Raw genomic sequence first — 25,092 nt, 5'->3', positions numbered from 1 at the left:
CAGAGCATCCCCACGGCAACCTCAGCTGGCTGCAGCTACTGGCTGCCAGGAACTTCATCTCCATAAAAACCATAGTGTCGGTGCTGAGCGCAGTACCAAGCCAAGTCAGGATCCTTCTTGTGAACAGCTGCATGAGAAGCAAGAACTGGACTAGCCCTTGATGCCATTAGCATCCTCTTCCTCGTCCCTGATTGAGGCAGTTGTAGCGGAGCCTATTTCTCCACCTTCAGATGATTTTAAGACTTAAGATTTTAAGTTGTTGAGAAGGATGGCTATGGCCCTAAATATCCCCCCTCCCCCCGAGGAGGTCCAGGAAAAATCCCATGAGTTGGTGGACACTCTGACCTCTGTGACACCAGCTAGAATAGTTAAACTGACAAAAGAGGCTATTGTAGAGCCTACCAAGGTCCTTTGGCAGACCCCAGCTTCCCTGTCTCTGGCTTTGGCTACACTTGCATTTCAAAGCGCTGCCGCGGCAGCGCTTTGAAGCGCTAAGTGTAGTCAAAGCGCCAGCGCTGGGAGAAAACTCTCCCAGCGCTGTCCGTACTCCACCTCCCTGTGGGGAATAACGGACAGCGCTGGGAGCACGGCTCCCAGCGCTGGGGCTTTGACTACACTGGCGCTTTGTAGCGCCGCAATTTGCAGCGCTGCAGAGGGTGTGTTTTCACACCCTGCTGCAGCGCTGCAAATTTGTAAGTGTAGCCAAGCCCTCTGACTTCAAAAGGAGAGGAGAAATGTTACTATGTCCCCCAGTAGGGGTTCAAACACCTATATAACCATCCTCCTCTAGGCTCCCTTGTAGTGGCAGCAGCCAGTGAAAAAGAAAGACGGGCACCAGGCCTCAACCCCCCAAAATAAAGACAAGAAGCTAGACTTATTTGGCTGGAAACTTTATTCTACATGTGGATTGCAGTTTCATATTGCAAAAGGTAAGTAACTGCTTCTTCCTGAAATGCAAATGGAGGTCCATTTTCTGTAATAATCTCTGGAATTCCATGTTGGGCAAACTGAGGTTTACAGATTCAGTGACACAGGCAGCTGTTTTGTGCAAGAAATGTTTCCCAATAATTGGAGTAAGAAATTAACCATCCCATTTAGAATAGAAAATAAAATGTAAAAGTCCATGCCTAGCTTGCTTCCTGGTTGATCAGGTATTTCATGCATCATGAGTTGTTTCCTTTTGTTGATTGGCTAGAAACTCATTGCAAATATTGTACTCGTTTACAAAGTTTATGTCCTCACTGCTCACTTTTGGCCGATGCAGGATGCCCTCGGGCCTCATGTAGACACACGTCAGCACCAATATGGATTGACTGGGTGTGGGTTAGCATTTCAGAATGCATGTCTTCAGGTATTATGACCCTACTGCCTTTTATTACTCCTAGGGGCATTCTGCGCCAAAAAAAATAAAAAATTCTGCACACATTTAAAAATTCTGCAAATGTTATTTGTCAAAATAACACTACATAATAATGCCAGTTTCAATTATTTTGGTAATTTATTTCAGAATACCTGTCAGCAAGTATGTCTGTAACAATACAGAGACACACAAAATTTCCCCCAGGAGTAGAGAGTTAAAGAAACCCCTATGACAACCCAGTTCCTGTGTCTCTGCCCCTTTCACACACACCCCTGCCAGTTGGGGGAGGGGGGGCAGACACTCTCCTCTCCACCCCCCCCGGCCAGCTGGGGGGGCCAGACACTCAGCTCCTCCATTATCCCTGGCTCCCCCAAGCCTTTGCACCACTTCTGAGGAAAGCAGGAAATACATTTCTGTATTGTAGTTTAAATGAATCATTACTCACAGTTCTGTATTAATATGCCTAGTAAGGAATATTTGTCCAAAAAACCCCCCCCAAAACCTGAATCTTTCTATTGGTCTATATTGTTACAGACATGCTTGCTGACAGGTATTTTGAAATAAATTACCAAAATAATTGAAATCGGTGTGATTATATTGTGTTCCTTTGATAAATAAGATATGCAGAATTTTAAAATATTGTGCGCAGAATTTTTAGTGTTTCGGCGCAGAATTCCCGCAGGAGTAAGAGACAGAAAACCTCTGTTTTCAGTCTGTGGCCTCAGTCCCATTGAGAACAATAGAAAATGTTAGTTATTTTGAAAGAGGAATTTTTTTAATCAAATCTCTGGATTTCCCTTACTCACTCTTGTCCCACAAATTTAAATATTGGCCTCCTCCAGTGCAGGGCCGCTAATATGACTTAGTACCAAGTAAATAAGGTTACCATCTCTGCTAGCTATTCTGATATGTCCTGCAGGACTGAAGAAAAGGGGAGACAATTAACAAGGTAAATTTACTAACAAGGTGAAGAGCTGATCTGAGTTCCTCCTTCTTCCATTCTGCAGCTCTCCCTTTCTACCCTCTTTCTTCTTAAAGATAATTCAAAAGCAGAAACCCTATGGTAGGTGGAATCAGATTTTATATGTTCTGTTATTTGCCTTCTTACTTCCTGGTCACTGGTGGCATAATGTTAGAGTACTGATTATTCCAGCAGTGTTGGAGTTGAGGAGGGAATTCAACAAACTTTTTCACAAATGAATAAATTTCCCATGTCAAATGTTACTATCACTTAGACTATGCCTTCCATCCTTTTCTACAACTGCAAAATGTATTTTAGTTGAAAGTGGTGCACTTAGTCATTTTGATGGTAGTACCTAAGTGTTCCCAGTGTGTTTATAAAAAGGTTATATTAAAAATATTTTAAATAGGTGTCACCATCTTTTAAAAAAATTGTAGGTCTGTGAGGACTCTTCTGAGTAACAGCTGGCAATAAGAAATTTCTAGCAGATTGGTGGCCTTCGGGCCTGGAATCAGAATGACTTTATATGTTAGAGGCAAAACTAATCTTTGAATCAGTGACTAATAACTGTCAGAACTCCTCTCTTGGAAAGACTGCAGTAACATAATGTTTATAGCTCAAGAAAGACTGATACTTTTCCTCAAAGCAATAATTTTTTAGATGAAAATCCAAAGACTTACAAAAAAAATCCTTTATCAGATTTCCAATAGCATTAGTAATTAAAAAGAAAATCAGAATCAAGATAAGAAATATTTAGAAATGTGACAGAAGCTTTCCCCTTAATCTTTTATTCTTTGCTTCGTTTCTCCTTACACTTTAAAAAAAACCAAAAAGACAGAAATGCATTGATTTCAGAGGTTTATTAGGTTTCAGTTTTCGAAAGTTATAGTCCCATATGTAAAGAGTGAAGTTATAGGTTACGTGTCCTCTCATTTGTGCTTTACTGTTCATTTTTTTCAATTCATAATGTAAAGTCAGGTTTTCAGTGGATTGAATGGTAAAAGCTAGTTTGAATTTTAATGGCTTAGAAAGTCATAAATATATTTTTAAAATTGTAAAAATGTGGATATATAGATGTATATCCTCTTCTTATGACCAGAAATTATACAGAAAGTAGTTCTGAAAGTGGTTTGTATGTGTGTTGGAAGATGCTTGTATGATTATAATAGAATAATCCTATCCATTTTGTGCCTTTTGTTTTTAGGGAATTTAGGCTAAGCTGTCTTGACTCTCAACAGGCAGATATGTAGCGATATTTGTTTTTTTTTAAATGTTCCTATCTAATGCTCATGCACATGTACAATACAAAGTACAAGTTGACTCAGTGGTAACACAAGAGACTTAGTCCCCAGCGCAAGCCCCTCTCACCCATCCTCTAATCAATTTCAAATCTGATCACCCAACCCAGTAAAGAAAAAAATGCCTAGCAGTATGGATCATTCCAGAGTTAAGGACTTTTGAGAATGTGCTGCCCTCTTACACCAACCATACACAGCTAGAGAATTTAAGATTGTTTCCCAGGTGATCTCAACTGCAGAATTAAAACATGAGAAAGAGAGTATAACATATACAAGACCTAAATCATAAGCTTTATAGATAATAATGTTTGTGTACTTCATCTAGGAAAAAGGTGAAAGCCTGGACTGCATACTCTGGAGAATAAGATTCCAGCAAGAAGTATGACTTAGGCCTGGGCTACGCTAGTGGGGGGTTTCGAACTAAGATATGCAACTTCAGCTACGCTATTCGTATAGCTGAAGTCGAAGTATCTTAGTTCAACTTACCTGGCCATCCTCACGGCGGCAATCCAACGGGAAGTATAGACGTACCCTAAGTAACTAGGCAATCACGTTCTTAAACCTGTTAAGGCTGAAGATCCAGATAGATGGAGATTGTATGGAAATGTGATGCCTAGTTGAATATGAATTACCTTCTTTTTCTCTTTATTTTTGATCAAATATTTATTTCTACTCTTTCCATCTCAGTACAGTATCAGTTGCTCTGCTACACTTCTACGTTTAGGTGTCTCAAGTACTTGTGAAAATGAAGCATAAATAGAAATACAAGTTAGTCACTGATAGTCATATGGAATCTTTTGTATCATAAACTTCAGCAAACACTAACAGAGTGGGGGGAGAGCAAGGTGCCCAAATATAATGTGGGGCAGGGAGGAAAGTAATCTGAAGAGGGCTCAGCTAAACCAAGGAAAACAGAATATTAGCTTCATTAATAATGTTACAGAACCCATTGGCGTTCCCGGCAGGCGGAGACCTGAACCTCTTGGTTGTTTCAGAATGAGACACTGTCTGGGTGGCAGTTTCAGACCCACCAGCCTAGCTCCCTGAAAACTGGGTTTATACAGAGGCTATCTCCTGGATTTACTCTGCCATTGTTTTTGGCCCTGGTTGTGCTGCTGCTGTCACCATAGCTGCAGCTCCCACTGTGAAAGCTGCTCTTGGATGAACTGAGGAAAATTAAAACACTCTATTTCAAGTGTGCTTCCATTGTTCTTCAAGTGATTGCAGATGTCCATTGCACTAGGGGTGTGTGCATCCTGTGCATTGATCTCGGAAGGTTTTCCCTAGCAGGACCCAGAGGGTAACCACACCAGCTCCTTGTTACTCCAAATCAAGGGTATAAAGGGTGGAGATGTTCACTCCCCTTCAGTTCCGTCTTACCATTGGTGGTCACGGTGTGCTGTCATTTTTTCCTCTTTGAATGTGCAGTCAGTGTGTTTTTTTTGTTAGTGGTACTTGGTGCACCTAGTGCTGGTGGAACCCACATCTAGGTCCTTAGGCTTCAAACTTTACTTTGAGTGGTGCAAATTCTTGCCTGAAATGCTTGAGCGAGGGTCACATCAGAGACAGGTATCTGTTTTTCCTAGACAGCTGGATCAATACCAGTGGAAGTACAAGCAGCAGAGAAGGAGACCTCCCCCTCCCATCTCTGCTACCTCCTCATCCACATGTTCCCACACCTCTAAACAGCCCATCTGATTCCTGTTGAGTATGGCATATGGACTATAGCAGATCTTAGACTTTCTATCTCTATCCCTCCTTGTGGGAGGAAGTTGTCACATTTCCTAAGTAAATGGCAGACCGTTACCTCCCGCAAGTGGGTGCTAAAGATGATGGAATGGTGGAATTGGGATAGATCCTCCAGTTCCTGTTTTCCCTTCCTGTCCCCACCCTCTTCCCAAGGACCCATCTCACAAATCAGTTCTGAAATAAGTGCAGATTCTATGTTCTTTGGGAGCCATAGAAGTGCCCCCTCAGTATTGGGGCAGCAGGTTCTACTCCCAATGCTTCCTAATACCCCAAACAATAGGAGGTCTCAGGCCAATTCTGGACCTTCAGAACCTAAATGAATACGTCAAGAAGGTAGTTCTGCATGTTCTTTAAACTATTATCCCTTTGCTAGATCCAGGAGATTAGTATGCTGCCCTTTTCTTTCCTCTGTATTTTGTAGCTACTTTACTTCTATATTATGTTTAATGCCCTGGCTAGAAAAAGTACTGTAAATTTTTCAAGCCATGTTTTGTAATCATTTGTAAAAAAGGAAAGAATTCAGTATGCAAAATGCTGCTGTAGTAATAGGGTTGCTATTTTAAATATACCAAATTCAAATTCAGAGTGTAAGGTTTCAGTGGTAACACATCTGTACCACATTAAAGATATGTATACAAGCATACATTTAACAGCTTTTATCTGAGATGGAATGTTACATATGTACATTGTAGCTATATTTGCATTTCGTAGAATCTGTAATATCTGGATCTTCATAATTAAATTTCATCATTAACGTTTCGTTGAACAATTTGTATACAAGTAGATAATACCAGTCACATTTAGAGTAATTTGGAACTGAGCATTTTTATGACAAGGGCTTAATATTATGCTTGCCCTGAAGAGACGCCTTACGCAATCCATTCTGCAAAATCTAAATTTGCTTTAAAAAAAAAAATCTAGCTCTTACAATTGCAAGGATTGTAATTATGAGCTGTGTAAATGATAGGTAATTTTCTTGAGTCTGCAGGCATAAAGCCCGAGTGCCCCTGCTGTGCTAAAGGTTTTAGGGGCAGAGTGGAATTAACAAGATTCTGATTGGTTTCACTGCTGCTATTCACATCTCTGAACCTTAATGACATTGTCTGGAATCTTATCCATTTCATGCTATTAATGACGGGAACTAGACTTCTTATTTGGTTATTGCTAATGTGCCTCCCTTTCCCTCACCCTATATTTTATCTATGTTTATGCTATATTTAGTTGTCTGGCTAGAAAAAGTATTGTACATTTTTCAAGCCTTATTTGTAATCAGTTGTAATGGAAAGGTCAAATACATTCTATAACTATCAATTCTGTCTACCTCTAGCGTTGCTAATCTCTAACTGAAGTTGTTGCACTACTGTCCTCCAACTGTGTTTGTTTTTTTATGTATGTTTTACTAAGGGTATGTCTACACTACGGGATTATACCGATTTTACAGAAACCGGTTTTTTAAAACAGATTGTAGAAAGTCGAGTGCACACGGCCACACTAAGCACATTAATTCAGCGGTGTGCGTCCATGTACCGAGGCTGGTGTCGATTTCCGGAGCGTTGCACTGTGGGTAGCTATCTCATAGCTATCCCATAGTTCCCGCAGTCTCCCCCCCCTTGGAATTCTGGGTTGGGATCCCAGTGCCTAATGGGGCAAAAAACATTGTTGCGGGTGGTTCTGGGTACAGCCTCCCTCCGTGAAAGCAGCAGACAACCGTTTTGCGCCTTTTTTCCTGGGTGAACTGTGCAAATGCCATAGCACAGCAAGCATGGACCCTGCTGAGCTCAAGACAGCAATCATGGACGTTGTAAACACCTCGCGCATTATTGTGCAGTCTTTGCTGAACCAGGACCTGCAAGACCAGGTGAGGAGGAGGTGGCTACGGCAGTGCGGTGACGAGAGTGATGAGGACATGGACACAGAATTCTCTCAAACCGCGGGCCCCTGCACTTTGGAGATCCTGCTGGTAATGGGGCAGGTTCTAGCCATTGAACGCCGATTTTGGGCCCGGGAAACAAGCACAGACAGGTGGGACCGCATAGTTTTGCAGGTTTGGGACGATTCCCAGTGGCTGCGAAATTTTCGCATGCGTAAGGGCACTTTCATGGAACTTTGTGACTTGCTTTCCCCTGCCCTGAAACGCCAGAATACCAAGATGAGAGCAGCCCTCACAGTTGAGAAGCGAGTGGATCACAAGGGACGTTTCACCAACATCCACGTGAGATGGCCAGGAAGGGTTCATGACGCTCGCGTCTTCAGGAACACTACTCTGTTTAAACGGCTGCAGTAAGGGAATTACTTCCCAGACCAGAAAATAACAGTCGGGGATGTTGAAATGCCTGTAGTTATCCTGGGGGACCCAGCCTACCCCTTGATGCCATGGCTCATGAAGCCATACACAGGCAGCCTGGACAGTAGTCAGGAGTTCAACTACAGGCTGAGCAAGTGCAGAATGGTGGTAGAATGTGCATTTGGCCATTTAAAGGTGCGCTGGCGCACATTACTGACTCGATCAGACCTCAGCCAAACCAATGTCCCCTTTGTTATTGCTGCTTGCTGTGTGCTCCACAATCTCTGTGAGAGGATGGGGGAGACCTTTATGGCGGGGTGGGAGGCTGAGGCAAATCACCTGGCCGCTGATTACGCGCAGCCAGACACCAGGGCGATTAGAAAAGCACACCAGGAAGCGGTGTGCATCAGAGAAGCTTTGAAAATGAGTTTCATCATGGGCCAGGGTACGGTGTGACTGCTGTGTTTGTTTCCCTTGATGAATCCCCTCCCCCTTGATTGACTCATTCCCTGTAAATAACCCACCCTCCCCCTTCGATTACAGCTTGCTTAAGGAAATAAAGTCTCTATCATTTAAAAATCATGTATTCTTTATTAATTCATTATAAAGAGAGGGAGAGAACTGACAAGGTAGCCCGGGTGTGGTTTGGGAGGAGGATAGGAGGGAAGGAAAAGGCCACTAAAAAAATTTCAAAGTAATGACAGCCTTTTGGTTGGGCTGTCCATGGGGGTGGAGTGGGCGGGTGCACGGAGCCTCCCCCCCACGCGTTCTTACATGTCTGGGTGAGGGTGGTTATACAGGGGCTGCAGTGGCACTCTGTGATCCTGCTGCTGTTCCTGAAGCTCCACCAGACACCGGAGCATGTCAGTTTGATCACGCAGCAGCCCCAGAGTTGCATCTCGCCACCGCTGATCTTCCTGCCTACACCTCTGATCTTCCTGCCGCCACCTCTCATCTCGAGCGTCCCTCCTGTCCTCACGTTCACTGGCATATTTCCTGTAATTTGATACCATGTCCTTCTACTCATTCAGATGAGCTCTTTCATTGCGGGTCACTTCCATGATTTCTGAGAACGTTTCGTCTTGCATCTTTTTTTTCCACTGCCTTATCTGAGATAGCCTTCGGGATGGAGTAGGGAGGCTTGAAAAATTTGCAGCTGCATGAGGGAGGGGAAAAAAAGGGAGAGAAGTATTTAAAAAGATACATTTTACAGAACAATGCTTATACTCTTTCACAGTGAACAACACTATTCACCTTACATAGCACATGTGATTTCACTACAAGGTCGCATTTTGCATCTTAATATTGAGTGCCTGCGGCTCTGGTGTTAGAGATCTCACAGACGCAGGTCTGGGCAGCAGAATTCGGCTTGCATGCGGCCATGGTAAACCATTGTCTTTCGGCTTCTGCAGCCTTCATATATCCAGCGCCCTCCTTTACCAAATAGCAAGCAAAGCCCGTTCAGTGCTGCTTCTTTCCTGTTAACATGCAGCAGCAGAAACCACCCCCCCATCCAATTCTCTGGGATGATCGCTTTACCCCTCCTCCCACCACGTGGCTGGTATCGTGGAAGATCATTGCTAAATGCCTCTCCCCTCCCCCCCCCCGCCCCCCCGCGTGGCTGGTAGCAGGGAAGATCCCTGCTAGCCAAACGCGAAAAAGCTCAGCGCCAATCACCCGCCCCCCTTCCCCCTGCTTGGCTACCTGCAAGGAAGGATTTCTCTTAAGCAACAGGCAAACAGCCCAGTAGGAATGGCCATCTCTGTCCCCTTAATTAAATTCCGGAATTTCAACCAGGTTACCATGAACGATATCACTCTCCTGAGGATAACACAGCGAGATAAAGAACGGATGTTGCTTCAATGCCAGCAAACACCGGGACCATACGCAGCTAGGCTTTGTCATGCAATGATACCAGATTACTTGCTACATGCATGGCGTGGTCAAGTGTCCTACCATGGAGGATGGAATAAGGCTGCCCTGCCCAGAAACCTTCTGCAAAGGCTTTTGGAGTACCTCCAGGAGACCTTCATGGAGATGTCCCTGGAGGATTTCCGCTCCATCCCCAGACATGTTAACAGACTTTTCCAGTAACTGTACTGGCGCGAATGCATCCCAAGTCCTCAGGGCAAATTAATCATTAAAAAACGCTTGCTTTTAAACCATGTTTTATATTTACAAAGGTACACTCACCAGAGGTCCCTTCCATGGCTTCATTGTGTGGGATAGTGGCTTGGGAGGGCTGGGAGAGTAATTCCGTCAGGGTGAGAAAAAGCTCCTGGCTGTTGGGGAGAACGGAGTGCTGTGTGCTCTCTGCAAGCCCGTCCTCCTCTTCCTCCTCCTCATCTTCCCCGTCCGCAGAATCCTCAGCCATGGCTGAGATTACCACCCCCACCTCGGAATCCACGGACAGGGGTGGGGTAGTGGTGGCGGACCCCCCGAGAATTGCATGCAGTTCAGTGTAGAAGCAGCATGTTTTTGGCCCTGCCCCAGACCTTCTGTTTGTTTCTTTGGTTTTCTGGTAGGCTTGTCTGAGCTCCTTAACTTTCACACGGCACTGTACTGAGTCTCTGGTGTGGCATCTCTGCATCATGGCCTTGGAGATTTTTTCAAATGTTTTTTCATTTCGTCTTTTGGAACGGAGTTCTGTTAGCACGGAATCCTCTCCCCATACAGCGATCAGATCCAGTACCTCCCGTGTGGTCCATGCTGGAGCTCTTTTTCGATTTTCAGGAGACTGCATTGTTACCTGTGCAGATGAGCTCTGCGTGGTCACCTGTGCTGGTGAGCTCTCCACGCTGGCCAAACAGGAAATTAAATTCAAAAGTTCACGGGGCTTTTCCTGTCTACCTGGCCAGTGCATCCGAGTTCAGACGGCTTTCCAGAGCGGTCACAATGGTGCACTGTGGGATACCGCCCGGAGGCCAATACCGTTGAATTGCGGCCACACTAACCCTAATCCGACATGGCAATACCGATTTCAGCACTACTCCCCTCGTCGGGGAGGAGTACAGAAATCGGTTTTAAGAGCCCTTTATATCGATATAAAGGGCTTCGTTGTGTGGACGAGTGCAGGGTTAAATCGGTTTAACTCTGCTAAATTCGGTATAAATGCATAGTGTAGACCAGGCCTAAGAGAGTAAGCAAAATATCTTTTTAAGTATTCATTTTAAACAGTGCTTTTTCAAGGAAGTACAAATCTTAGTACTTATTGTCAAAGCCAAAGATGTCTGCTTATAAATACAGCAGTACTTAATTTGGTACAGAAGTGGTACAGTTATTCTAGAGCTCGTTGATATAACAGATGATTACAGTGAGTGGTGATAACCAGTCATCTTACACTGTCACCCCATGTCATGGGAGAGCAGCTTTCAGGGTTGAATAAAATCAAACTTAAAATTGGAAAGCTAGCCAAGAGAAAATGAATATTGATATTTTCCAATATATTAATGGAAATGTTAATCAGGTTGCTAAATTTAAAAATTCTCATCTTATAAACCAATCAAAATGCATGTTACTACAAAAATCCAATTACTATGATTGCTTGTACAGCTGCTCTGCTTCTTCACTTTAATATTTTGCTGCACTTTTTGATATTTAAAATATGTTTCAAACTAGTAACTTTAAATTTATAGCCCATCTATATTACATCTAAAATTGCATCAGGCTACATAGTTACAACATGGTAGTCCCGTAGCCCTATTACTGTATGGTTAAAAGTTGTGTAGAAAGGGCCTAACATCATCACTGTAAAATCCAGTTATGTGGTCATTGTTAGGTTCTATCTACGCTACAGTTTTATTTATTTTTGTTATTTGTTCACTTTTATAGTGACCAAAAATGTGCTGTGTACTTTACAATGCTAGTAGAAGGGCATGGTCCCTGCCTTGAAGAGCTTAAAATCTAATTTTAGATGTGATACTACAAATAAGAGAAACAAACATTAGGGGAGAGGGAGGGATGAAAGTTACGACAGCTTCGTTTAGTCATTCCGGCTTAAACATGTGTACATCTGCACGTTCACACAGAAGTTGGAGTTTGTATTTGGCTGGCCAAGGACAGCGTTTTGGAAGGGTTCTAACACACCTGTCCAATTTACCACTTGTGGGAGCTAAAGTTATTAGGCTTACCTTAAACTACTCAAGGGTACTAGTTTATTTCTGAGAGAAATAATGTAGTAAAATGGAATATACAAGAGACTTGCTAATCATGGTTCAGATTACCCTTCCAATCCCCCTCAAGAGTCTGAAATTGGAGACTGAATATGTCAAGAACAGGGGCTATGTGGCTGTAAAGTATCCCTAACACCTTCACATAGGCTTAAAAAATTTACATGTTCACCCACAAATTGAAGCTTACTGGCAAGTGTAAAAACCTGTATAGCTCCACTTCCCCAAGGTCAGACCCCTCTGCAGTTTCAAGGAGAAAATCATAGAAATGTAGGACTAGACGGTCCTTGATAGGTCATCTAGTCCAGTCCACTGTACTGAGATCGGACTAAGTATCTAGACCATCCCTGACAGGTATTTGTCTAACCTGTTCTTAAAAAGCACCAATGATGGAGATTTCACAATCTCCCTACATAATTTGTTCCAGTGCTTAACTACCCTGACAGTCAGGACATTTTTCCTAATGTCTAATCTAAGGCTTTCTTTCTGCAGTTTAAGCTCATTACTTGTCCTGTCCTCATTGGTTAAGGAGAATAGTTTACCAGTCTCCTCTTTATAACAACCTTTTATGTACTTGAAGACTGTTATCCTGTCCCCCCTCAGTCTTCTCTTCTCCGGACTACACAAACCCATTTTTTCCCCAATTTGTCCGTATAGGTCATGTTTTCTAGACTTTTAATCATTTTTGCTGCTTTGCCCTGGACTTTCTCCAATTTGTCCACATGTTTCCTGAAGTGTGGAGTCCGGCACTGGACATAGTACTCCCGTTTGGTATCATCTGCAAACTTTATAAGAGAGCCCTCTGTGCCATTATCCAAATCTTCTATGAAGAGATTGAATAGACCCAGACCCATCACAGGTCCCTGCAGACCCCACTCAGTATACCCTCCAGCTAGACTGAATATTTGATAACTACTCTCTGAGTATGCTTTTCCAACCAGTTGTGCGTCCACCTTATAGTAGGTTCATCTGGGCTATATTTACCTAGCTTGTTTATGGGAAGGTCTTGTGAGACAGTATCAAAAACCTTACTAAAGTCAAGATCTATCACGTCTCTTGCTTCCCCCTTATCCACAAGGCTTGTTACGCTGTCAAAGAAGGATATTAGATTGAGTTGACATAATTTGTTCTTGGCAAATGCATGTTGACTGTTACTTATTACCTTACTTTTTTTTAGGTGCTTACAAATTGATTGTTTCTTTTAATGAATTAAAAATACAAGTTAAATGTACAATTTTACAACTAAACATTCTCAACAGTACATGACACAATGGAGCAAATAACCAAACACACTACTTATATTTTAGACCTTATTTCCCTTCCTGGCTTCACTCTACTTTTTCTTTTGTATAATTCAGGGGTGGCCAACCTGTGGCTCCGGAGCCACATGTGGCTCTTCAGAAGTTAATATGCGGCTCCTTGTATAGGCTGGAGCTACAGATGCCAACTTTCCAAAGTGTTGGGCCCTGGCTCAGCCACAGGCCCTGCCCCGACTCCACTCCTTTCCGCCCCATCCCCTGAGCCTGCAGTGCCCTCACTCCTCTCCCTCCCTCCTCCCCCCGAGCCTCTTACGTGCCACAAAGCAGCTGATGGGGAGATGCTGATCGGCGGGGCTGCCAGTGGGTGGAAGGCGCTGGGGGCGGGGCAGGGGGAGGCTGATGTGGGGCTGCTGATGTATTATTGTGGTTCTTTGGCAATGTACATTGGTAAATTCTGGCTCCTTCTCAGGCTCAGATTAGCCGCCCCTGGTATAACTGAACATGGTATGTTTTTTTCTGTGGTGTGTCTTGTGTTTTTCTTCTCTTCTTCCTCCTCTTCCTTCTCTCTCCTCACATTGTATTCTCTCTCTCCTATTTTTTTCTTTTCCCGTTGTCTATCTCTGTGTGTCTGTCTCTCTCAGAGATTTTTTCCCTAATTTACCCACTCACTTGCACATACAGCCTATAGATTTGTTAGGAATTTAACTCTAGTATTTAGTAAGTATACTAAAATGAGTCTGTCACTGTTGGGGTAATACCTAAGTGTGAAGTTAACATTTCCATTGCTTTCATCTGTAGAGAATGGGGAGGGGTGCTGTCCCCGGGCCCTTCTCAAAAACGCCATCTTTCATCCCAGGGTGGATTTGATTTAAATCGCTAGTCAGGAAAACTCCATTTAATCATGGATTTCTACGTAAAAGTGCATTCTTGTTGGTTGTTATAACCTTAATACATATTCTTCACAACTCAGAGCTAGATGGAGGTTTCATTTTTAGAAAGTACACACTATACATTTTTAAAGTGATTTTATTTTGAAAACTTTTCAGATTAGTTTTACAACTATATCAGAAAATGAATTATTGTTTGGTTATTTCATTTACCAAAGGTAATTGAAGCAGATATTTATGAAATCATTGAGAGGTGAATGATCTCCAGTTCAGCAGGTTAATCATTAATGTTTGGAGGATTTTCTTGCCATGCTGTATTAGGAGGAGAACATCACCAGACAGACATTTACATTGTTTTATTTAACTAAAACAACAACATTATGTATTCTGGATTTTTTCTTCAACAGCAAACATATAATATTTTAACAAAACAAACATATGAATTTTTGAATTTAGTTAAACATTCAAGTTTTTTAAAATCAGGTTTGTTTTTGTGAAAATTGTTTTTAACTAAAATAGTTAAATAAAATATTTTTTAAAAAAAATTAAATCGACTATGTCAGCCAGGTCAACCTGAGAATCTTAAAATATTGGCTTCTGCAGCTAACTCAGTCGTCTTCACCTTCGTTTTCCTGTTTGTTCATAATCTGGAAAAGAAAAACAAGCTTTCCTGCTTTTTGAGGAAATGATTTCTCAATTTGGAATGAATTAGTCCAAAGTGGGAAGAAAATATTCTTTCTACACCGGCAGAAGGAGCTACTGCTGTTAAAAGTGAGATTATCACTTCAGTGGTCTCTGAATCCAAGTGTTTAAATTCACTTGGTGTGGCTTTCTTTAAAACATCATCAGCAAACATATATTTTTTTGAATGATTCACCCTTAGCTCTGAAGTTTATTATAGTTGGCATTATGGAGGGATGATTGCTGGATGTCCATGTCATAGCCAACTCCTCTTCAGAAGTTAAGGTTTGACCCTGGTACCGAGTATTGAGAATATTTGCAAGAAAATGAGCTGAAGATAGTGCTTGTCCCATTCATTTTTTTTAATGCTTGTAATTTAACCCTCTCATTGCATATCTCTCTTTTTAAGATCTCACTCAGTTCCTTCCAAATTTCAACAGCATCAGCAATAAAACAGCTATTTCCTTGCTTTTTGTTCAAGGCTACAGAAATAGGCTTCAGGGTATTCAGCACGTGTTCAACATTTCTCTTAAGCCAACTGTTGAGAACTTTGGCTGTGACAGTGCCATCTATTTTTCCACGATTTTGTTAACAAACTGTCATCAGATTAGACCAGTTCTTGATATAGTGCTCAAAACAGTCCACTACTGAGTTCCATCGCACGTTTTGTGGGAGAGTTAGCTTGGTTCCTCCCACTTTTTTCAGAGCAGCTGCTGCAAAGTGGTTGTTACGGAAGTATTTTACAATTTCAACAACATTAGCCTTTATTTCTGCAACAGTGAAGTCTTTGGCTAGGAGATGCATCAAATGAGCACTGCATCTGTAGGTTATTAGCTTGGGACTGTCTTCACTCTCTTCTAAATAATTTCTTCTCATCTTGGATACATTTGCAGCATTGTCTGTGACCAAGCTGCGTACTAGACATTTGATTTTTTTTCCCCACAGTTTGTTATAGCTTTTACTGCTACTTCTTGTAAGTATTCTGATGTGTGTGCATTTCCTGATGTATCAATTGTTTCTGTAAGGAAGACATTTCCTTCTTCTGTTGTCACACAAGCACATATACAGGATGATTGTGGACATTGCTCCACCCATCAAGACTCAGGTTAACAATTTCACCATCTAGACCTTTTGCACACTGCTCAATTTCTCTTTCATACACTTTATCCAGCAATTTGCCTGCGACATCTGCTCTTTTGAGTGGACTGTATCCTGGTCTTAATGACTGAACCATGTTAATGAAGTGTGGGTTCTCAATGAAACGGAAAGGAGAGTTACCTCTTTTTGTAATCTGCTGGTTCTTATCACAAACTTATCTATGGTTGTTTCTGGATGATGGAGATTTTTTTTTTCCTTTTTGTTACAGGTGATATACTGTGGCTATGTGACATACATGATGTGACTGAAACACTATCATTGGCAGATAACTCTGAAACTGTAGACAATGATGGTGATCTTGAAGGTGGCTAGTCTTCAGAATCCTGTATGTTGATGATGATGTTGATTTTTTTTTTAATCATTGATTTTTATCCCTGTTTCATCCTCTGTCTAGTAGATATCTGGTAAATTTACAGCCTAATCCGGTCCTCTTGCTGCTGTAAGGGAAAAGGAGTATTCTTTTTCTGTTCACCACTCCTCCAAAGTTTGTAGCTTCCAATGCAATGATGGTCTCCTACCATTTTACCCCTTTCTTTGACGAAGGGTGGGTTGATTGTGTTTCTCCACTGTTCTCTCAGATTTCATTTTGAGTCCTCTTCCCCCATGAATAGCATCAGTGCCTGTCTCTGCTGCTCAGAGCTTTCCCGAATGGCAGCAGAGTATTGACCTTGCAGCCAATTTCACTGCTGTCCACTAGATTCTGAATAGTAGCAGTTAAAATCAACAAGACTGGTGTTTTTTTCTCTTCTTTTCTCTTTTGTCTTCGCTACAAAAGTTGAGTGTGTTAAAACATGACTGAAGAAGCTCTGCACTTACCTGAGGTCCAAAGCAGTTTAGCAGATCAGATCAGCAGAAAATGCTAATCTCTTCATGAATCATCCTCCAAGGATTTTGTCTTTCAGAGAATTTTTCAGAAGTGGGGCTCTCCCACTATAGAAATATTCATGACCAGTCTAAGCAACAAATCTCACGTTTTGCTCCACAGGAGGAATGAGTCCAGGCTCCATCTCAGATTCATTTCTGATTCAGTGGAACAAGAATCAAATCTATGCATTTTCCCTCCAAGCCTTTTAATCCCCAGAGTCCTTAGGAAATTGACATGACAGGGCTGCAAGTTATGTTAATAGCCCTATTGTAGACACTGCAGTTTTGATACACCTAAATCTTTCAACCACAATTCAAGCTGCTTGTCATTCTGGACATCATGTCACAGGATGAAGGTCTGATTTGACACCCGGATCCAGAGTCTACATCTCACAGTTTGGATGTGCTCCTGTTGTGTGCCATTTTCTATTAAGATTGCATTGTTGGTGGCTATTACTTCTGTTCAGAGTGAGCGAAAGTCAGGCATTCATGGTAGGACCACCTATGCCACTTCCTAGAAGGATAGTTTATTCTTCATTTTCATCCTAAACTTCTGCCTAAAGTGGGCTTAGACTTCTATTTAAATAATTTGATTCAGTTAGTTCTTTCCAAGACCTTACTAGTCCCTGGCAGAGACTAAACTCCACATATGGACATACTAAGAGCTATCTGTATTACCTCAGTAGGACAAAACTGTTCCACAGATCACACCTTTTGTACCTTTTGTAATAAATCCAGAGGGTGGGTTTTTTCAACAGACTCTCAAAAGGGGTATCAGACTGCATTAGAATTTTGTTATGAACTGAATAAGTTGACCCCCCCCCACCATCTCATATCAAAGCACATTTTATTGGAATTCAGGCAGTCTTTTCAGCCATTTCAAAAGTCATCTCTTCTACTTGAAATCTGTAAGGCTGCTACTTGGACCTCCATACATACGTTTTAAGCTCATCATTCTCAAGTGTCAGCCTCTAGAACTGATTCAGCATTTGCACCTTGCACTAATTCACCATTTGCTGGCACTCACCAGAGAGAACGCTTCTTGCCTGTCTCCTAGAATGGGACCTATATAGACAAATACTGAAAGAAAAAATCCTTACAAGCAGCACCACTACATGATGTACAGCACTACTGACATAATAACTAAAGAGCTGTCTCAGTTCATTGAGAAGACGTGATCCCATGATGCCGCCCCACCACACACACACACTCACTCACTCACTCACTTGTATGGAGTCTTTTGGCCTTGGGCAGTGGTTCTCAACCTGTTTACCATTGTGGGCTGTATATGCAGCTCTCTGTGTTATGTGGGCCGCATCCAGACAATGTATATACTACCTGTATGGCCCTGAGGATGTCACATGGACTTCAGCTGTGTGCTTGATTGGGCTGCAAGCAGCCCATGGGTTGAAAACCACTGGCCTAGGGGCTTCTGTATTGGTGAAGAAACTGAGTGTCTGTTGCAGCCATTCTGCCTTCTATGCTGTCATCAGAGGGGCTCAAGTACATTCAGCTCATGTGCTCAACCTCAACAGTCTTTACCGACCAAAAGAATCTGATCTCCTGTGCCTGGGGCTCATGCACGCTTAGCATGGGATCTGTATGGACAAAATATTTCAAAGAACCACAGTTACTGTAAGGTAACTAACCATTTTTTGTTTGAAATAAAATTAGACTATTTGATAATGCCATCATTAGTTCATGATGTATAGCAGGGGTCTCAAACACGCGGCCCATGGGGCTATTTCTTGTGGCCCGCCAAGCGGCCCATCCCTCCCCCCCTTCCCGGCCTACCTCCAGGAGAGGGGGGGCAAACTACACCCATGGGATTGCCCTCCTCGAGCCTCGTGCCACTCCCTGAAGCAGCTGATATCGCATCCCTGCGGCACGGGGGAGGAAGGAGAAGCGGAGAGCTCCATCCGTGTGTTGCCCTGGCTTCTAGGCACTGCCCCCTCCCCCCCGCAGCTCCCATTGGCTGGGAACGGGGAACCGCGGCCAATGGGAGCTCTGGGGGAGGTACCTGGAGGCGCGGCAAGCAGTGTGCAGAGCCCTGCGTCCCCCTCCCCCAGGGGCTGCAGGGACATGGTTCTAGCTAGGTCCCGGAGCAGAGCAGGGCCGGGGCCGGCAGCCTGCCCTGGCCCCGGTGTGTGCCGCTGCCACCCCAGAGCCCAAACCCCTCCTGCACCCTGCCCCCCAACTCCCTGACCTGAGCCTCCTGCTGCATCCCACCCCCCTGCTGCACCCCAATCCCCTTCCCTGAGCCCCCTGCCTGAACCCCAACCCCCTGCTGCACCCAAACTCCCTGCCCTGAGCCCCCTGCCTGAACCTTAACCCACTGCTGTACCCCAACCCCCTGCCCTGAGCCCCCTGCTGCACCCCAATCCCCTGCCCTGAGCCCCCTGCTGCATCCCACACCCCTTCTGCACCCTGAGCCCCATGCCTGCACCTCAGCTCCCTGCAGCACCTCAACTCCCTGCCCTGAACCTCCACCACACCCCTCATGCACCCTCTGGGGGCGGAGTTGGGGTGCGGACTTCAGGAAAGGGGTTGGAATGGAGGCAGGGAAGGGGTGGGAGGAGGGCGGGGCCTCATGGAAGGGGTTGAGTGGGGGCAGGGCCAGGGGCAGTGGAGGGGAGGGTGTCAGTGGTGCGGCCCTCGGGCCACTGAACTAATGCTCATGTGGCCCTCGTGGTCATTTGAGTTTGAGACCCCTGATGTACAGTATGTATAGTGTAACTTATGAGCTTTAACCAGAAAGTTTTTGAATGCACAAATCTTGGATGGTTTTCATTTGTGAGGTTCTTGGGGAAAAGTAATGCCTTGGGTAAAAAAATAGAAAGTGAGATGCCTGTAGTTAACCTATTAAATCCATTTGTAGCCTTTTAAATGGCCTGATTTTCCCACAACTCCCATTAGTGTATGTATCTCCCCGAAGTTCTTAAATTCTGTGAATAGTCATTGTTACAGTATAGGAATACTAAATATTGCAGTTTAGAAGAACTGTAGTATTCATATTCTGGTTTTCTGATCTACATACTGTATTTATAATGTCCTGCATCATTTTCAGCATGGCCACTCCCAACACTTACTGTACATCTTGTCAAGGTACAAAATTAATGTAATATTGCTGTTCATTTCAACTATGAAATCTTGAAATCTGTATTTTTGTAAGTTTTTATTTTATGGCAGGAATCACAGTCCATTTTGGAAAGTTGGAGTTAGTTTATTTTATATCTGTCAGAAGTATATTAGGGAGAAGCGGAAAATTAAATTCTTCCATCCTAATGTTATAAATAAAAAGGAATTTCTTCACTAGTGTTCATTGGCAGTTGACAGTGATCATTAAAGATTTAAGATTATGCTCCCAAAGCAGGAAGTACAGATGTTAAAGTTCACTTTCCACTGAAGACAGTTGTGCATATTTAACAGTAGTTTGCAGCACAAGGAGGAGGTTAATGTTTTTTTCCTATTTTATCCACTTAAGCAGTCTTGGAAGTGTGGCACAATAAATATTAGCTGTCTTTTTTTAGCATCCAATTGAGGCTTTGTTAAAGGATTTCTAAACTAAACTATGTCAGTAAATATGTTATCAGCAACTCATTGGGAAAAAAAGACATGCTCTAGAACACCACCAGCCACTGGGTTGTCCTGTGCATTTTATGTCAGCAGTTTAGATTGTGAGCTTCTTGAGGTTGGGACCATGTCTTCCTTTTCGTCATGTGCAATGCTGGGCATACTATTGACACTAATCAAATTAATGATAAACCTTTGCTGTGCTTAGATAAGAGACTAATTTTACAGGTATGGTGTTTTACAGATCATATTAATATTGAGAATTCAGAACTGAAGAATTAATATTTTTAGCAATCTAGTCAAATGGGAATAGTTTGAAGCTTATTAGAAATTAAAGGCTCGTCGCTTTATATGATTGTATCTTTCTAGGTCAGAAAGATTGATGTTTATGAATTTTCTTATATGAACATAGTTGGTTTCTTCTTATAGTACACAGTATCTTATCTGTGGGCTTATCCAATACAGTATCTTATTTATCCCATAGGAGTGTCTGTTGAAAATATTATATTAAAAAAATCTGCTTACAACCTCACTTGACTGATGGTTGGCTCAGTAAATGTGAACCTGCAATCTGCTGACCTCTGTAACTGAATTTCAGTTTCTTGTGCTCCTTTGTCTTGTTGATTAAACATCACTGATGATGACATATGTTTAGATGTCTTTCAGACGCTAAAATTGTTTTCAGGTATGCAGGATCTTGAGTGCTCTTGCACTGTGTGGGTAAAATGCTAGTCTCATTCTATTGACTCTGGGGTATATGTGGTGTGAAATATTAAACTGAATAGGTAGACACTTGTGTAAGGGAGGGCTCCTTTTTCTTATACTTTTAAGGTCATTGGGTCTCTGGTTACAGAAAATATATGCAAGAAACTTATTTTTAGAATTTTCTTTTATATTAAAATGGGGAATAACGTCCAGGCCAACGGACTGTAACATTGCATACTGTTTATACGCAGAGTGCTGTTGGTACCGCTTTTCTCTATCTTGCCATATTACTTCATCTTGATCCTATAATTTGAAAGTTGGCAGTAGAGTAAATGCTAGCAATATACTTAATTTAAGAATGAAGGATTGACAAATAAATTCTGCCATGATCTGAAGCCAATTTTTCCAGTATCCTAAATGGTCTGGCTATAATGGATAATCTGTTGATTCATTACATTTAAAGATTTGATTACTTACATGGTGCAGAGATTAGAGTAAAGTTGAAAATGAGAGAATGTCTGACACATTTTAACATAAGCTTTTAAAAGTGGGGGGAGGCACATTCTGCATGGTGTGTAAACGCCAGTTTTAAATCTGCAAGCAATGTTATAGTGGATAAATGAGAAAAATTTAACTTTGGGCCACTTGATTCCAAACTGTATTTAGGTCCAAAATTGAATGCTGTATTTATTTCTTTTACACATGTGGGTCTTGACACTTGACCCAAATATTGATTTATAATAACTGTTTCCTAGGTTATGGAAAGAGGCGAGATTAGCTGCTGTTGCTATGGAATAATTGAAGTTAGTATTCTAAATTTCTCTTTTCTTTTTTAGGTTTAACTATAGATCAACACATCACCTTGCATCCCATGGGTTTTATGAATTTTTAAATTGGTTTGATGAAAGAGCATGGTATCCACTGGGAAGAATAGTAGGTGGAACTGTAAGTATGAGAATGATCACTTCTTGGTGAATTAAAAAAATTCAGGATAACTACAAGTAAAATTACTACCCGGGTTAAAGGAGAAACTAAATGTAATGTGCTTTTAATTGCCGTAATACCTACAATAAGAATTTCAGTTACTACTAATACAATGTCAGCTTTTAACCTCTAGTACAGACAATTTACTGTCAATCAGTAGCCAAACCTGAGTAGTATATGCTTATATGTCAACTTTCAGTAACAGTAATGGAGACTATTATGACTCGTTCACAATCCTGTTGTCTTGTTGTAGCATGTATCATTACAGACCTACCTCTTTGATGTAATAGATGACCATGCATTTTTCAATTGAAGCCAAGAGTAATGCTTGGCTTTTTCATGTTTATGGCCAAGGTTTAGATCTATTATATTTTTTTAAGTGGATGTTTGAGTCTGTAGAAAATGATATTGGTCTGCACTAGGCAAAAACTTTTCTTTTAGATTAAAAATAATGGGGGAAATGTAAAGATTTTCTAAGGAATATAAAAAATAAATGAGAAAATTAATGTGGATGCAAAGTGCTAAACAGCAAGGATAGAAGAAAAAATTAAATGACATCAAATTGTGGTACAATGAAATGTCATTGATTTAAGGAAGACTGAGATCAGAAAGGTGTAAAGAGTTCTAATGACAGGCAAATGTGTTGAAAACCCGTAGAAGCACTTTTTCTTCAGTAATAAGAGAATAGATACCATTTAAGTGGGTTTACAGAGTGTTATGCAATAAATTAGTTATTTGATTTTTAAACAAAATATTTTAATAAACCAGCTGTATATAACTTTTTGAAATCCTTGTTAAAATGGATTAAAAATATAATTTCATCTTTAATTCCTGGCGTATTTCAGAAGGTCTCTTAACATATTTAGTGTTTTTTGTTCAACTTCAGAGTTTCACCTCTGAAACTAAGTTTTGGAGATATTTAGGGGAATTACCCATGTTAAAGTTTAATTCAGCAGAAATGTATTACTTATACGCTGAAACCTGTCATTACTTATATTGTTTTTGCAAAGCAGTTAAGGCATTTGAAGTTTTTTAATGTTCTAGTCTAGTGTATAGCCACCATTGTTTCATTGAACTCCTAATATTGTAGAGTAAAACTATTACTTACAATGTTTTATCATTATCTGAAATCACGTATAGTTGATATTAGATTCAACAGACTCATGTAAATCTGTGCTACACTTCCATGGAGGTCATCTTAATTCTGTTCAGTTTCTTTAAAAATATTTCATAGGCAAAGTTTCCTACTGTTTAAAATACTTTGCACTTAAATATATAAAATAGTATCCATCTGAGGGTGGGTGGATGGGTTGTTTGTTTACAGGCAGTGACTTAATCATAGCCTACATTTCAGAATTTTGCAAATATCTCCCACTTTACAGGTGTGGGAAGTGGAAGCACTGCAAGATTAAACAATTTGGCAGAAGTCACATAGGAAGCCTGTGATAGAACTAGGAATTTAGAACTGTTTGAAAAATTACAAAAATTTAAAAAAGGGTACATAAAGTTTCTGGGAAATGTTTCAATTTTGCATCACTTTCAGATGGCTTGAAATTTTCTGACTAGCTTTACTAGAAATAGAACGTATGTCTCTTGGTCTTGTGCCTGACCTACAAGATCATCTTCCTTATAACAACTTCCAGGGTAGATACAATTTGAATCTGTATGTGTTGCTTCATCATTTATTTGGAAGAAATGGTTTCTTGCACATGTTGTCAACAATCATTTAATATAATTTAAAGTGTGGCAAATTGCCTTAAGTTGTTGTATCAGATATATTGAAAGCAGTGTTAGAGTAATTCTGTTTTTCTCTGCGTGTGACTGGCATCAACCAAGAAATAAGTAACTTTTGTTGTATGCAAATAGATTTACAATCAACCCTTTCTGCAATCCTGAAATATTATAATTTGATTTTCTTTCTCTTTTCTTCTAGGTCTACCCTGGGTTGATGGTGACAGCAGGCCTTATACATTGGATTTTAAATATGCTAAACGTCACAGTCCACATAAGAGATGTATGTGTATTCCTAGCACCAGTTTTTAGCGGCCTTACATCTATTTCTACTTTTCTGCTCACCAGAGAACTGTGGAACCAAGGAGCAGGGCTTTTAGCTGCCTGTTTTATTGCTATAGTTCCAGGTTACATATCTCGATCAGTAGCAGGATCCTTTGACAATGAAGGCATAGCCATTTTTGCACTGCAGTTCACGTACTATTTGTGGGTAAGTAATTGCTCAGATTCACTATTTTTTTTCTGTTCTCCTGACCTTACTCCTGGCCTTTGCCTTAGGATCCAATTTTGGATCCTTAGAATTTTTTTCTTCCTTCTATAATTCTCATTGCCTTCTAGAATAGGTTTAGAGAAAGATTGGACAGGCACCCAAAAGTAACATATGAACATCTGCCACACTGTTGCTCCTCAGTTTGTCCAATCAGCCTGTCATGCTATTTTTCAAGGGATGTTCTCTAACAATAAGGGGTTTACATTTTCAGCTCAAACAGTGGTTTTCTTGTATTTGATTCTGTGGCTATGTGTGAAGTGATGAAAATAGAGTTAGGCTAGCATTTTTCAAACAGTCTGCTTGCTAGCATGGCTTGAACACATTCCTGTATCATTACATGACAAAAAGAGCAGGGGCAGGATTAAGCTACTGTTTTTTTCTGGGCTATTGTAAGTAATCTGAGAAGTTCTGCATAGCAAATACAACTGAACACAAATTAGACAATGAGGGGCAGAGCCAGACAAACAGGGTCCACATTAATAGCCATGTGCTTTTGATACAGCGCAAATATTGTTCTTGTCTCATATGCAATTAAACCAGAGCTAAACAGAATCATTATATTTTATAAAGCATAGCATTGTGTTGTATTGCAGGGTGGTTCAGCGGATAACTTAGTGAGTTAATTTAGCCACACTGCTTTGGGGCATGAAAATAGAGTCAATGGTTATTGTGATTCACACAATTCACAATTGCTATTCTGTAAATGAAAGTTTTTATGTAGTACAGAATAAACAGAACAAAATAGGAGAGCAGGGTTTTATTGTATGTTGGAGGGACACTTTGAGAGTTGTATATCCATCAACTAAACTACAACTCAGTGTGCAGTTTAATTCAACAATATAGTGTACATTTTGTTATAGTATAGAAATGAGAACACAC

At 41.4% G+C, this 25,092-nt stretch overlaps 1 protein-coding gene across 1 annotated transcript in view; it reads left to right on the top strand.

Annotated features, from left to right (window-relative positions):
* Positions 1–25,092, top strand: part of STT3B (STT3 oligosaccharyltransferase complex catalytic subunit B) — a 92,838-nt gene that overhangs the window by 15,668 nt on the left and 52,078 nt on the right. The window contains exons 2-3 of the mRNA XM_045005073.1: positions 21,785–21,893; positions 23,866–24,153. Coding sequence (XP_044861008.1) covers positions 21,785–21,893; positions 23,866–24,153 — 397 coding nt within the window. The remainder of the gene's footprint in view (positions 1–21,784; positions 21,894–23,865; positions 24,154–25,092) is intronic.

The sequence above is a fragment of the Mauremys mutica genome, chromosome 2, assembly GCF_020497125.1.
Source record: "Mauremys mutica isolate MM-2020 ecotype Southern chromosome 2, ASM2049712v1, whole genome shotgun sequence".
Lineage (NCBI taxonomy): Eukaryota > Metazoa > Chordata > Testudines > Geoemydidae > Mauremys > Mauremys mutica.
The sequence above is the reverse complement of the archived record's forward strand: the minus strand, read 5'-3'. Positions and strand labels throughout refer to the sequence as shown.